Source organism: Panthera tigris, chromosome A3 (assembly GCF_018350195.1).
Source record: "Panthera tigris isolate Pti1 chromosome A3, P.tigris_Pti1_mat1.1, whole genome shotgun sequence".
NCBI classification, from domain to species: Eukaryota; Metazoa; Chordata; class Mammalia; order Carnivora; family Felidae; genus Panthera; species Panthera tigris.
Genome location: NC_056662.1, coordinates 89,293,016 through 89,308,704, shown reverse-complemented (window position 1 = coordinate 89,308,704; position 15,689 = coordinate 89,293,016). Strand labels below are relative to the sequence as shown.

At 38.5% G+C, this 15,689-nt stretch overlaps 1 protein-coding gene across 1 annotated transcript in view; it reads right to left on the bottom strand.

Moving 5' to 3' along the window:
* The window catches only part of ALMS1 (ALMS1 centrosome and basal body associated protein), a 223,181-nt gene that overhangs the window by 92,075 nt on the left and 115,417 nt on the right, over window positions 1-15,689 (bottom strand). The window contains exon 12 of the mRNA XM_042981739.1: window positions 1,621-1,865. Within this exon, the coding sequence (XP_042837673.1) occupies window positions 1,621-1,865 (245 nt within the window). The remainder of the gene's footprint in view (window positions 1-1,620; window positions 1,866-15,689) is intronic.

The following is a 15,689-nucleotide window of genomic DNA, read 5'->3' as shown; positions in this document are numbered from 1 at the left end:
GTGAAAAAAAGCAAATGTTTATTGTTATAAAGCACTGAGATTTTCAAGGTTGTTTAATAGTATCACTGTAGTACTAGGTAACTGATATAGACAGAAAGGTATTCTTTGTGATATTTATTAAACTGTAGATTTGGGGGGCATTTTTTTCACAATGAAAATGTTTAAGAAGTATAACCATCTTAACATATAAATGTACTTGTTGAAATTAAATTCACTGAAAGTTAAATGCTGAACCAAGAAATTCTCTTTCATTATTTAGGTGTATCCCATCTTTATCTACAGATAGATAACCTTTTTGCATAAGGAGAAAAACTTACAGTAACATTTTGAGTAGACCTGTGCTAACTATTAAATACTTTAAAATTAGTAACTTAAAGTTCCCACCCTCATTTGAGGGAAGAACGGAAACTTAATTGTTAATTTTCCTGTTATTGGTCTGAAAAAGAAAATAACACTCTAATTCGAATGTTATAAAGTATAAGCACTATTGAAATATCACTGTGACAACAGCAATATAAACACTCTAAATGTAGACCTTATGGTAGAGACTGCTAGCTATTCATCAAAATCCACTCTTCATCCTGAAAAACACAGCTAAACTATTCCTAGCTACGAGAAAATGATCTGAGCCACTTCTAGGCCTAGTACGTGTGCTTCTCTCTCTTTTTAAAGTTTATTTATTTATTTTGAGAGAGAAAGAGAGCAGAGGAGGGGCAGAGAAAGAGGGAGTGAGAGACTCCAAGCAGGCTCCACGCTGTCAGCCCAGAGCCTGACATAGGGCTTGAACCGAACACCGTGAGAGCGTGACCTGAGCCAATCCATTGGGTTGGATGCTTAACCAACTGAGCCACCCAGGTGCCTCCACAAGTGCTTCTCTATGCTTTTTCTGTCCCTTCAAGCTGATTGTGGTGGTGAATCCAAGGTAACTGTGGGATCCATGTTTTGAAGACAGCAAGCCAACCTAGGTCTTTGGTCATTATTTTATAAGAAACAGATTGGTATTGTATTTGTACTATTATATATTTTTGCTACTATTTAACATTGTATTATATGTAACATTTAATATAATACAAAATGCCAATAATTCACCTGCCAGCCTAAAACTAGACCTCCACAGTTTTTAAATTTTTATGAACTACTTGCATTATTATAAGTATCATGAGATAAAAATATGTCAATCGCAAGCAGCATGAGTTCCACATAAGTTTTTTTTTTTTAAGTTTATTTATTTATTTTGAGGTGGGGGTAGTGGCAGAGAGAGAGGGAGAGAGAGAATCCTAAGAAGGCTCTTCATTGCCAGCACAGAGCCCAATGCGGGGCTCGAACTCACAAACCATGAGATCATGCCCTGAACCGAAACCAGGAGTCAGACACTTAATCAACTGAGCCACCCAGTCACACCAACTTCCACATAAGTTGTAACTCCACTAGAAATTAAGGCAAAAACATAATCACACTCTCTTCATAGCTGTGTAAATAAAAGACGGATAGAATCGCTTGGATCCTAATGCATAAAACAAAAATTTCGTTTTCTCACTAGAAAGACCTCCTCACAAATTTCTGAGATCACTGCATATAAAAGTTGGTATTATGACCTAAAATGTAATCACATTCTCTTACCATCTGTGCCATGAGGATGAGTAATCTGTTGAACTGAAGATGATGACACAAACTTGACAGGAACTTTGTTCAGGTTCTGGGTACTGGGCTCTGGACTTTCAAATCCATGATCTTCAGCATTAATAAAAATTTCAGATGAAAACATGGTTTTTCCTGGACTTTCTGTTGTTATCTGAGTGACTGCATCAGATGATAATTTTCCAGAAAAGGCAGAAAATGGGGGGGTCTTAATCTCCTCTGACGGTCTGAACAAAAAAGAGAAAGGACACAGCAGGTCATATCCGTGGCTTATCAAATACTGTAATCTCTTTCCAAAGGTAGCTTCAAGGAATATTTTGTGGAGATACATCAACTTCAAATGGTTATTTCTACAGTACCCTTTGCCATCTGAGATACTTATAATCCAAGTGTGCATGAGTTTACTTTTATTCATTTTAAAATCTACTTTAAACTTCAATTTAGAATGCTATCATACAATTTAGCTGAGTAATAGTACTTTTCAGTTGAAGTAAAAATATATTCATTTCAAAAAATTACTAGAAGTCCACTATAAATTAAATGCATAGTGTACAAAAATAAACAAGAAATAATGACTTGCATGAAGAAGTTTATGTTAGTGGGGGAACCAGAGATTTTCAAAATTGTAATTATGTATTATGATTTGAGAATTAATATTAAAACAGAATAAAGATATTACTGAATAAACACAAAATGAAAGAAGATAAATCTTGTTTACAGAATTCCAAATAATATATGTAGATACTTCCCCATCCAAGGAGGTGAAGATTAATCTCTCCCTTCTCCTTTGAGTATGGGCTGGATTAAGCAACTGGACTCCAAAGAACAGAGTAATAAAAAGGGATAAATAGTAACTTTATAGTGTAGAAACCTAGCGAACACCATGGTGATGAAGGGTCATATCACCAATGTTGTCATGTAGATGTCACATTCTCTATGCTATGATGTGAAGCAATGGGTATTTCCTTCTTACGGTATTCTTTGCCAAAACTCCTAATTCAAGTCTAATCATGTGAAAAACATCAGCCAAACCCAGACTGAGGGACATTCTACAAAATATCTAACCAATATTTGTCAAAACTGTCAAAATCATGAAAAAAAGGAAGGAATGAGGCACTGTCATTGAAAAGAGAAGACTAAAGAGACATGACAACTATCTAAAGGGAATTGTAAATACTGAACTGGGTCCTGGAACAAAAAAAAGGCCATCAATGGAAAAAATATGAAATATAAATAAAGTTGGGCGTGTAGTTAATGGTAATGTACAAATGTTGCCTTCTTAATTTTGACTAATGTTCACAACCGTAATGTAGAATGTTAATAGGAAAAGCTGGCAGATGGGTACAGGGAACTCTATTATGTCTGTCTTTTCTGTAGACCTAAAAGTACTCAAGGGGCACCTGGTGGCTCAGTCTATTACGCATCCAGCTCTTGATTTCAGCGCAGGCCATGATGTCATAGTTCCTGAGATGTAGCCCTGCATGAGGCTTTGACTGATAGTGCAGAGCCTGCTTGGGATTTTCTCTTCCTCTCCCTCTGCCCCTCCCCGACTCATGCTTTCTCTGTCTTTAAATAAACTTAAAAAAAAATAAACTTACTCAAAAATATTTTTTAAAAACAGAGTAATACTGTATTAATACTGTATTAGATACAGTAATAATGTGTTACAAAACAGAAGAACCCTTGAATTTCTACCCTCTGTCTACTATTCAACTGAATAGGAAAACTGAAGAGGAAAATTATGAGAAAAGAAAATAATAGGTCAATCTTCCTTATGAATATGCAAGCAAGAATACTAAGTAAAATATTAGAAAACCAAACGCTGTATGTATGCGAATTCATACCAAGATGGTTTACTCCAGGAATGTAAGGTGAGTTAACACTCAAAAATCAATCAATATGATTCACCACGTCAAAAAAATAGACAAAATGTTTATGACCACATAAATATAGCTAAATAAAGCATTTGATAAAGCTCAAGAATTATGTATGATAAAAACTCGTAGCAAAGGGAAATCACAAAAAACTTTAGAGCAACCATCCTATTCATACTGAAATATAGAAAATGCTCACTGTTAGATTAGGAACAAAATAAGGATGTCAATTCTCACCATTTCTGTTCAACTTTAGTAAAGGTCTTAAATGGCATTACCAGTAAGGAGAAAGAAGAAAGAAGAAATAATAATATATATTTTACATAATTAGGTACACAGAAAACCTAAAACAATCTAAACATAACTAATTAAAATATAAATTTTTAGAAAAGTTGCCAGATAGGAGATAGAAATTTTTAAAAATCCACTTTTGGTATCAGAAAAATTATAAAATCAAAGGCTAAAAAATATGCCATCTGTAATATCACAAATATCAAATACCTAATAGTATAATTAAAAATGTAAGAACTCTAAGTAGGAAGCTATTCATTAGAGAAATTAAAGGTAACCTAAATAGGACTTCCATTTCCAGGTAGAATACAGTACATAGCCACAGGCCATCATTCCTGTTACAACAAGGAAATAAAATTGAATAAATTATAAAAATCACAGGTAAAAGATATCAGAGAGCTATGGAAGCAATCAGGAAATAATATCATCTAATATGCTAGAGAAGGGATTTTGGAGATTATGGGCAGAGACTGAGTGTAGGCAGATATACTCCCCGTGGAAAGAGAAATCACCAGAGCTTTTGAGGAACTCATGGGCTACCATGGAGTGAAATCTAGCAAAATGCCAAGCCAATTTCCCCCCAGGACATTTTCTTAGTATCAGGATGGTATGGGAGAATGTGAAATTGAGTCAGAGAAGCAGAGTGCATTCTGCTTCATAGTCAAGGCATTAATAACAAACCAAGTCCCATTAGACAGAGGGGCCTTTAACAAACATCAGGTCTCCTCCTCAAGACATTTGCCAAATTTTGAACCTGAATAAGGCAGGAAGCTAAATAACTACTGCCTGAGTGAGAGAACTTTCAAATCTGAGGACACATTCCAGACTCGAGAGAAAAAAACCAGAAGTGCCATTCCCAAGAAAGGGGCTGAGCCAAAAAAAGTAAAATCACTTCCAATGTTTGGGTTCTTATGAGACAAATTTCCATTAAGAAAGTGTAACTACAGAGGTGCCTGGGTGGCTCAGTCAGTTGGGCGTCCGACTTCGACTCAGGCCATGATCTCGCAGTTCACGAGTTCAAGCCCTCTGTCAGGCTGATAGCTGATGCTGATAGCTCAGAGCCTGGAGCCTGCTTCGAATTCTGTGTCTCCCTCTCTTTTTGCCCCTCCCCCCAGTCATGCTCTGTCTGTCTCTCTCTCAAAAATAAATAAACATTAAAAAAATATATGAAAAAGAAAGTGTAACTACAACATAGCTGGGCTGCCCTTACATTTGCCACATTCAAACCTGCAAGGGCTGAGAGTCTAAACAGAAGAACTCAAACATCTGAGACACTATCTCACTGTATTTACTTACTGCAGAATCAAAGATCTGTCAGGATTAAAGCAAAAATCCAGGAAGGCCACAAATCAGGAAAAATCAAAAGCATAATGAGTCAACTACAGCTTCATCCCACTGCTTACTCAGTAAAATGCCTGACATGACTGAAGTGATCAGTCATTTTTTAGGATTTATTTTTTATTTTTTAATTTTTTTTTAAATATGAAATTTATTCTCAAATTGGTTTCCATACAACACCCAGGGCTCAGCCCCAAAGGTGCCCTCCTCAATACCCATCACCCACCCTCTCCTCCCTCCCACCACCCATCAAACCCTCAGTTTGTTCTCAGTTTTTAACAGTCTCTTATGTTTTGGCTCCCTCCCTCCCTAACCTTTTTTTTTTTTCCTTCCCTTTCCCCATGGTCTTCTGTTAAGGTTCTCAGGATCCACATAAGAGTGAAAACATATGGTATCTGTCTTTCTCTGTATGACTTATTTCACATAGCATAACACTCTCCAGTTCCAACCACGTTGCTACAAAAGGCCATATTTCATTCTTTCTCATTGCCAAGTAGTATTCCATTATGTATATAAACTACAATTTCTTTATCCATTCATCAGTTGATGGACATTGAGGCTCTTTCCATAATTTGGCTATTGTTGAAACTGCTGCTATAAACATTGGGGTACAAGTGCCCCTATGCATCAGTACTCCTGTATCCCTTGGGTAAATTCCTAGCAGTGCTATTGCTGGGCCATAGGATAGATCTATTTTTAATTTTTTGAGGAACCTCCACACTGTTTTCCAGAGCGGCTGCACCACTTTGCATTCCCACCAACAGTGCAAGAGGGTTTCCATTTCTCCACATCTTCGCCAGCATCTATAGTCTCCTGATTTGTTCATTTTAGCCTCTCTGACTGGCGTGAGGTGGTATCTGAGTGTGGTTTTGATTTGTATTTCCCTGATGAGGAGTGACGTTGAGCATCTTTTCATGTGCCTGTTGGCCATCTGGATGTCTTCTTTAGAGAAGTGTCTATTCATGTTTTCTGCCCATTTCCTCACTGGGTTATTTGTTTTTCGGGTGTGGAGTTTGGTGAGCTCTTTATAGATTTTGGATACTAGTCCTTTGTCCGATATGTCATTTACAAATATCTTTTCCCATTCCGTTGGTTGCCTTTTAGTTTTGTTGATTGTTTCCTTTGCAGTGCAGAAGCTTTTTATCTTCATGAGGTCCCAATAGTTCACTTTTGCTTTTAATTCCCTTGCCTTTGGGGATGTGTCAAGTAAGAAATTGCTGTGGCTGAGGTCAGAGAGGTTTTCTCCTGCTTTCTCCTCTAGGGTTTTGATGGTTTCCTGTCTCACATTCAGGTCCTTCATCCATTTTGAATTTATTTTTGTGTATGGTATAAGAAAGTGGTCTAGTTTCATCCTTCTGCATGTTTCTGTGCAGTTCTCTCAGCACCATTTGTTAAAGAGACTGTCTTTTTTCCATTGGATATTCTTTCCTGCTTTGTCAAAGATTAGTTTGCCATACTTTTGTGGGTCTAGTTCTGGGGTTTCCATTCTATTCCATTGGTCTATGTGTCTGTGTTTGTGCCAATACCATGCTGTCTTGATGATTACAGCTTTGTAGTAGAGGCTAAAGTCAGGGATTGTGATGCCTCCTGCTTTGGTCTTCTTCAAAATTACTTTGGCTATTCAGGGCCTTTTGTGGTTCCATATGAATTTTAGGATTGCTTGTTCTAGCTTCAAGAAGAATGCTGGTGCAATTTTGATTGGGATTGCATTGAGTGTAGATAGCTTTGGGTAGTATTGACATTTTAACAGTATTTATTCTTCCAATCTATGAGCACGGAATGTTTTTCCATTCCTTTGTATCTTCTTCAATTTCCTTCATAAGCTTTCTATAGTTTTCAGCATACAGATCTTTTACATCTTTGGTTAGGTTTATTCCTAGGTATTTTATGCTTCTTGGTGCAACTGTAAATATGATCAGTTTTTTTATTTGTCTTTCTGTTGCTTCATTGTTAGTGTATAAGAGTACAACTGATTTCTGTACATTAATTTTGTATCCTGCGACTTTGCTAAATTCATGTATCAGTTCTAGCAGACTTCTGGTGGAGTCTATCAGGTTTTCCATGTAAAATATCATGTCATCTGCAAAAAGTGAAAGCTTAACTTCATCTTTGCCAATTTTGATGCCTTTGATTTCCTTTTGTTGTCTGGATTGCTGATGCTAGCACTTCCAACACTATGTTAAACAACAGTGGTGAGAGTGGACATCCCTGTCGTGTTCCTGATCTCAGGGGGAAAGCTCTCAGATTTTCCCCATTGAGGATGATATTAGCTGTGGGCTTTTCATAAATGGCTTTTATGATATTTAATTATGTTCCTTCTATCCCGACTTTCTTCAGGGTTTTTATTAAGAAAGGATGCTGATTTTGTCAAATGCTTTTTCTGCATTGATTGACAGGATGATATGGTTCTTATCTTTTATTAATGTGATGTATCACATTGATTGATTTGTGAATGTTGAACTAGCCCTGCAGCCCAGGAATGAATCCCACTTGATCATGGTGAATAATTCTTTTAATATGCTGTTGAATTCGATTTGTTAGTATCTTGAGAATTTTTGCATTCATATCCATCAGGGATATTGGCCTGTAGTTCTCTTTTTTTGCTGGGTCTCTGTCTGGTTTAGGAATCAAAGTAAGGCTGGCTTCATAGAATGAGTCTGGAAGTTTTCCTTCCCTTTATTTTTTGGAACAGCTTGAGAAGGATAGGTATTATCTCTGCTTTAAACGTCTGGTAGAACTCCCCTGGGAAGCCATCTGGTCCTGGACTCTTGTTTGTTGGGAGAGTTTTGATAACTGATTCAATTTCTTTGCTGGTTATGGGTCTGTTCAAGCTTTCTATTTCTTGCTGTTTGAGTTTTGGAAGTGTGTGGGTGCTTAGGAATTTCTCCATTTCTTCCAGGTTGTCCAGTTTGTTGGCATATAATTTTTCATAGTATTCCCTGATAATTGCTTGTATTTCTGAGGGACTGGTTGTAATAATTCCATTTTCATTCATGATTTTATCCATTTGGGTCATCTCCCTTTTCTTTTTGAGAAGCCTGGCTAGAGGTTTATCAATTTTGTTTATTTTTTTCAAAAAACCAACTCTTGATTTCATTGATCTGCTCTACAGTTTTTTTTAGATTCTATATTGTTTATTTCTGCTCTGATCTTTATTATTTCTCTTCTTCTTCTGGGTTTAGGCTGTCTTTGCTGTTCTGCTTCTATTTCCTTTAGGTGTGCTGTTAGATTTTGTATTGGGGATTTTTCTTGTTTCTTGAGATAGACCTGGATTACAATGTATTTTCCTCTCAGGACTGCCTTCTCTGCGTCCCAAAGCCTTTGGACTGTTGTATTTTCATTTTCATTTGTTTCCATATATTTTTTAATTTCTTCTCTAACTGCCTGGTTGATCCATTCATTTTTTAGTAGGGTGTTCTTTAACCTCCATGCTTTTGGAGGTTTTCCAGACTTTTTCCTGTGGTTGATTTCAAGCTTCATAGCATTGTGGTCTGAAAGTGTGCATGGTATGATCTCAATTCTTGTATACTTATGAAGGGCTGTTTTGTAACCCAGTATGTGATCTATCTTGGAGAAGGTTCCATGTGCACTCCAGAAGAAACTATATTCTGTTGCTTTGGAATGCAGAGTTCTAAATATATCTGTCAAGTCCATCTGATCCATTTCACTCACAGAATCCCCCTTAGGATCTGTTGTAGGGCTGGTTTAGTGGTGATGAATTCCTTCAGTTTTTGTTTGTTTGGGAAGACCTTTATCTTCCCTTCTATTCTGAATGACAGACTTGCTGGATAAAGGATTCTTGGCTGCATATTTTTTCTGTTCATCACATTGAACATTCCCTGCCATTCCTTTCTGGCCTGCCAAGTTTCATTAGATAGGTCTGTCACTAGTCTTATCGGTCTCCCTTTATACGTTAGAGCATGTTTATCCCTAGCTGCTTTCAGAATTTTCTCTTTATCCTTGTATTTTGTCAATTTCACTATGATATGTCGTGCAGAAGATCGATTCAAGTTCCGTCTGAAGGGAGTTCTCTGTGCCTTTTGGATTTCAATGCCTTTTTCCTTACCCAGATTAGGGAAGTTCTCAGCTATGATTTGTTCAAGTATACCTTCAGCCCCTTTCTCTCTCTCTTCCTCTTCTGGAATTCCTATTATACAGATATTGTTGGGTTTGATTGCATCACTTAGTTCTCTAATTCTCCCCTCATACTCCAGGAGCTTTTTATCTCTCTTTTTCTCAGCTTCCTCTTTTTCCATAATTTTATCTTCTAATTCACCTATTCTCTCCTCTGCCTCTTCAATCCGAGCTGTGGTCACCTCCATTTTATTTTGCACCTCATTTATAGCATTTTTTAGCTATAGTCCCTTGATTTCTGTAGCAACAGATTCTCTGCTGTCCTCTATACTTTTTTCAAACCCAGTGATTAATTTTATGACTATTATTCTAAATTCATGTTCTGTTATATTGCTTAAATCATTTTTGATCAATTCGTTAGCTGTCTCTACTTTCTGAAGTTTCTTTTGAGGAGAATTCTTCCATTTCGTCATTTTGGATAGTCCCTGGGGTGGCCCAGAACTGCAGGGCACTTTCCCTGTGCTGTCTGGAGTAACTTGTGTTGGTGGGTGGGGCCACAGTCAGACTGGTGTGTACCTTTGTCATCCCCGCTCCCAGGGGCAGGACTCACTGTGCAGTGGTGTGGCCCCTGTCTGGGCTACTTGCACACTGCCAGGCTTGTGGTGCTGGTTTGATGGGATCTGGCATATTAGCCGGGGTGGATCTGCAAGGTGCACAGGGGTGGGAGGGGCAGGCTCTAGCTCACTTTGCAGTCGGCGGTCCCCTGCAGGAGGGGCCCTGCAGCACCGGGAGGGAGGTCGCCCCATCGGAGGGATGGATCCACAGAAGCACAGCGTTGGGTGTTTGCGTGGTGCCAGCAAGTTCGATGAACTGGTTCCCTTTGGGATTTCAGCTGGGAGATGGGAGAGGGACATGGCGCTGGCCAGAGCCTTTGTTCCCCACCGAGCTGAGCTCTGTCTTCCAGGGCTCAACAACTCTCCCTCCCGTTGTCCCCTCACCCTTCCGCTCTCCGAGCAGAGCTGTTGACTTATAACGTTCCAGATGTTAAATCCCACTGGCTGTCAGAACTCATGCAGTCTGCCCCCCCACCCCCCCGCTTTTGCAAGCCAGACTCAGGGATTTCGCCTTGCCAGGCCAGCTGCCCCTCCACTGCCCCGGCTCCCTCCCACCAGTCTGTGTAGCGCACCGCCTCTCTGCCCTTCCTACCCTCTTCCGTGGGCCTCTTGTCTACACTTGGCTCCGGAAAGTCCATACTGCTCATCTTCTGATGGTTTTCTGGGTTATTGAGGCAGGTGTGGGTGGAATCTAAGTGATCAGCAGGACGAGGTGAGCCCAGCGTCCTCCTACGCTGCCATCTTCTCTGGCAATTTCTCTCTTTCTTCTCATTTTGTATGATTAACAGAGGAAAGGGCAAATCCTTTTGGTGGAAAGTAACACCACCTTCAGTCTTTATAATGTTTTAATTCACAACATCCAGTACATAATAAAAAGTTACAGAATCTGCCAAGAAGGAAAAAGTGACTAAAAATTGAGAGAAAAAACAAGAAAAGCTGATTTACAAAGGATTCAGATACTGGAATTAGTGCAGAAAGGACTTTAAAATGACTGTGAGTACATTGAGAGATCAAAGTATGGAAGATTAAATAGATAAAAATATAGGGAATCTGAACAGAAAATTAGAATCTAATTTTCAGAATCAAATGTAGACAAAAACAAAACAAAACAAAAACACCCAGAACAGATTCCCAGCAGACCTCAGGAAATACTAAAATAATTTTTTTTTTACGCTCGAATAAAACCCAACATAGTACAGACGTACAGGAAAGAAGGAAGGCACTTAAAGTCTCTGTGTGTGTCTGTGTATAATTTATACAAGTACATACACACACACACATATGCAGCTTTTCACATATACCTCTATGTTCTATATTTCATATGCATGAAATGGAATAAGCAAGCAACAAAAATGTCCTGTGGTAATTTAAAAAAATGTAGAAAAGAAATGTAAGCTAGAACGAATACATGAATTCAGCAAAGCTATAAAATCTACAGAAATTGGTTGCATTTCTCTACAACAATAATAAAGCAGCAGGAAAGGAAATCAAGGAATCGATCCCATTTATAATTATACTAAAAACTGTAGGATACCTATGAATAAACCAAAGAGGTAAAAGATCTGTATTCTGAAAACTACTTACTTAAGAAAGAAATTCAAGAGGACACAAAAAAATGGAAAAACATTTCATGCTCATAGACTGGAAGAACAGATATTTTTAAAGTCTATACTACCCAAAACAATCTACACATTTAATGCACTCCCTATCAAAATACCGACAGTATTTTTCACAGAGCTAGAACAAACAATCCTAAAATTTATATGGAACCAGAAAAGACCTCAAATAGCTAAAACAATCCTGAAAAAGCAAAGCAAAGCTGGAGACATCATATTTCCAGACTTCAAGCTGTATTACCAAGCTGTAGTCATTAAGACAGTAGGATGCACAAAACGAGACACAGATCAAGGGAATAGAACAGAAAACCGAGAAATGCTTCCTGCACGGAAGCAGGAAAGAATATCCAAGGGGAAAAAAAGACAAGTCTCTTCAACAAATGGTTGGGGAAAGTGGATAGCAACATGCAGAAGAATGAAACTGGACCACTTTCTTACACCATACACAAAAATAAATTCAAAATGGATGAAAGACCTAAATGTGAGCCAGGAAACCATCAAAATCCTAGAGGATAACACAGGCAGCAACTTCTGATCTTGGCCATAGCAACTTATTACTAGACAAGTCACCAAAGGCAAGACAAACAAAAGCAAACATGAACTACTGGGACTTCATCAAGATTAAAAAGCTTCTGCACAGCAAAGGAAATAATCAACAAAACTAAAAGGTAACTGATACAATGGCAGAAGATATTTGCAAATGACCTATCTGATAAAGGGTTGGTATCCAAAATCTATAAAGAACAAATAATCCAGTGAAGAAATGGGCAGAAGACATGAATAGACACTTTTTCAAAGAAGACATCCAGATGGCTAACAGACACATAAGATGCTCAACATCACTCATCATAAGGGAAATACAAATCAAAACCATGTAGATACTACCTCACACCTGTCAGAATGGCTAAAATTAAAAACACAAGAAACAACAGGTGTTGGCAAGGATGCAGAGAAAGGGGAACCCTCTTGGACTGCTGGTGGGAATGCAAACTGATGCAGCCACTCTGGGCAACAGTATGGAGGTGCCTTAAAAAGTTAAAAGTAGACCTACCCTCCAATCTTGTAAGCACTACTAGGTATTTGCCCACAGGACACAAAGATACAGATTCAGATTCAAAGGGGTACATGTACCTCAATGTTCACAGCAGCATTATCAACAATAGTCAAACAATGGAAAAAGCCCCATTGTCCACTGAATGATGATGGATAAAGAAGATGTGGTGTGTGTGTATGTGTATATATATATATATATATATATATATATATATATATACACAATGGAATACTACTCAGCCATCAAAAAGAATGAAATCTTGCCATACGCAACATTGTGGATGGAGCTAGAGTTTATTATGCTAAGTGAATTAAGTCAGGCAGAGAAAGGCAACTACCAATATAATTTCACTCATATGTGGAATTTAAGAAGATAAAACAGATGACTATATAAGAAGAGGGGGAAAAAAGAGACCAGGGGGAACAAACAAACAAAAGAGACGAGGGGGAACAAAAAGAGACTCTTAATGAACGAGAACTGAGGGTTGATGGAGGGAGGTGTGTGGGGGATGGGAGGGATGGGTGATGTGCACTAAGGAGGGTACTTGCTGTGATGAGCACTGGGTATTATAAGTAAGTGATGAATCACTAAAACCAATACTGCACTGTATGTTAACTAACTAGAATTTAAACATCATTTTTTTAATTCTCCCCTTCCTTTTATCTTTTCCTTCCTGAACAATTACACTTTCCAGAACAATTACATTTTAAAGCTATTAGATGAACAAAATAAGGTAGGCACCTACATGGGGTAAGGCAACAGTACCCCAGAGTAAGGTATCAGAACGTTATTAGTTCTGAGGAGAGTGCCCGGATTAAAGAGTAGTGTAACACAGGGTATCGTAAGCCAATCAGGGCAAGAAGAGAATCTCTGTGCAGGTGTGGCCTGGTATACAGTATCAGAGCCTGATCAGGATGAGGACAGTTTCCATGGAGACACAGATCCAGCTTGGCATGTGGGATGATCCCAAGCAGAATGCGGAAGGTGTCTCTAGGGTAGGGCAGCCTGACATAGAGTGGAAGATCTGGAGCAGAGTATAGAAAATATCTTCATGGAGAGGCAGTCTGGATTGGGAAATCGGATCCCCTACAGAAGAAGGGTGTCATCCAGGGATGGAAGGTGGCCCAGTTTGGTAGTCAGAGATCAAGCAGAGTAAGGAAAGGTAGTCTGGCCTGGGTTATTAGAGCCAGGGTAAGGAGGGTGTCTACATCTTGAGCCAGATCCTGAACAGAATAAAACACCCAAGCAGAGAGGCCCACGGTGAGAAATCAAAAGCCCAAGTAGGATAAGGATGACACCCATGTGAAGAGGTAGTCCAGCATGGGGAGTCAGAGGCTAAAGCGGGTGAGAAAGGTTATCTATATGAATGGGGTGAGCATTGTGATGGGGGTGGGGGGGTGGGGAGAGAGTCAGAGACCAAATTGTGGGGAGGTTATCCATGTTGAGGGGTAGTCTAGCATGGAGTGTCAAAGCCCAAGCAGGGGGAGAAGCACAACCACACAAAAAGGTAGCCTGAATGGAGGGTCAGAATCCAAGTAGTGAGTCAGAATCCTGGTTGGGAAGAAGACGGCAGAAGAGATGGGACATTGATTATAGAATGGGAGACTGACCAAATAAAGACATAAAACACATAGGAAGTGAGGTTTCTCACTATTGGATAAGGGAGTTACAAATACAGAAAGAGAAAAAAAGTAAAATGAAATTCATTTAGAACTCCATATACTGGTGTGAGCTTATGGTTTTTAATAGATAAAGAAAAAATAAATGCAAATGAGTGTGAGTGTGTGTGTGTGTGTGTGTGTGTGTGTGTGTGTGCATGCACATATCCACTGCGAGGGCTGGGAGCAGTCCAATAGCCATATGTACACCTAGTGCTCAAATCTTGGCTTCTAAATATCACCTTCCACTAGAAGAAACCAGGATCCTTGGAGAAATGGCCAATTCCAGAGGATGGCAAAGTACAAGATGAGCCTGAAATATCTTCTTGTGCCAGAAACAAAGATATGTCCAAAAGATAACAGAGACATGTAAAATGCATACAGAAGCCTGCCTGAAGGGGCTGCCACAGGCCATCAGATCAGTGACATTTTCAGAATGAAAACAAATTACAATAGTAACGTTAAACGTAATAAGAAAATATGATTTTTTACCATGCAAAATATTTGCAAATCTCATATCCAACAAAAAACATGTATCCAGAACAGATATAAAATCTAAATTAATCAGTTAAAAAACACAACAGTGCAATTAGAAACTGGCAAAACAACTTGAACACACTTCATCAAAGAAAATATACAGATGGAAAACAAGCACATGAAAAAATGTTCATCATCATTATTAGCCTTTTAGGGACATGCAAATCAGAATGACAGGGAATACCCCTATATACTTATTAGGATGGCTAAAATAAAAAATATTGGAAGTACCAAAAGCTGATAAGGATACAGAGAAACTGGATCCCTCATACTTTGCTAGTAGAAATGTAAAATGGTACAACCACTTTGAAAAATAATTAGGCTGTTTCTTACAAAATATACATATACTCATTATACAACCCAACAATCACACTCCTGGGCATTTATCCTACAGCAGAGATTCTCAACCTTGGAGCTAACAGACATTTTGAACCAAGTAATTCCTTGTGGGGACTGTCCAGTGTATTCTAGGATCTTATCATCAGCAGTCCTGATGCCAATAGAAAATTCTTTCCTAGTTGTGACAATCAAAAATGTCTTCAGATATTGCCAAATGTCTCCGTGGGACAAAATCACCCCTGGTTGACAGTCACTGTCCTAGAGAAATAAAACTTATGTTCATGTAAAAATAAGTACATGGATTTTCACAGCAGCTATATCAGCAGTAGTAAAAACCTAGCAACAATCAAATGTCCTTCTACAGAATAAGCTGTGATATATTCATACATTTGAATACTACTTAGCAATAAAAAGAAATATTGATACATACAATAACCCAGATGGATCTCTAGGTCAGTGGGCTAAGTAAAGAGAGCTAATCTCAAAAGGTTATATGCTATATGACTCCATTTATAGAACCTTCTCCAAATGACAAAAGCATACAGTAGAAAAACAGATCACTGGTTTGCAGGGGTTAAAGAAGGCAAGGGGCAGGGCACAATAGTGTGACTGTAAAGGGACAAGTAAGAGAGAATTCCTTTGTGATGACAGAACTC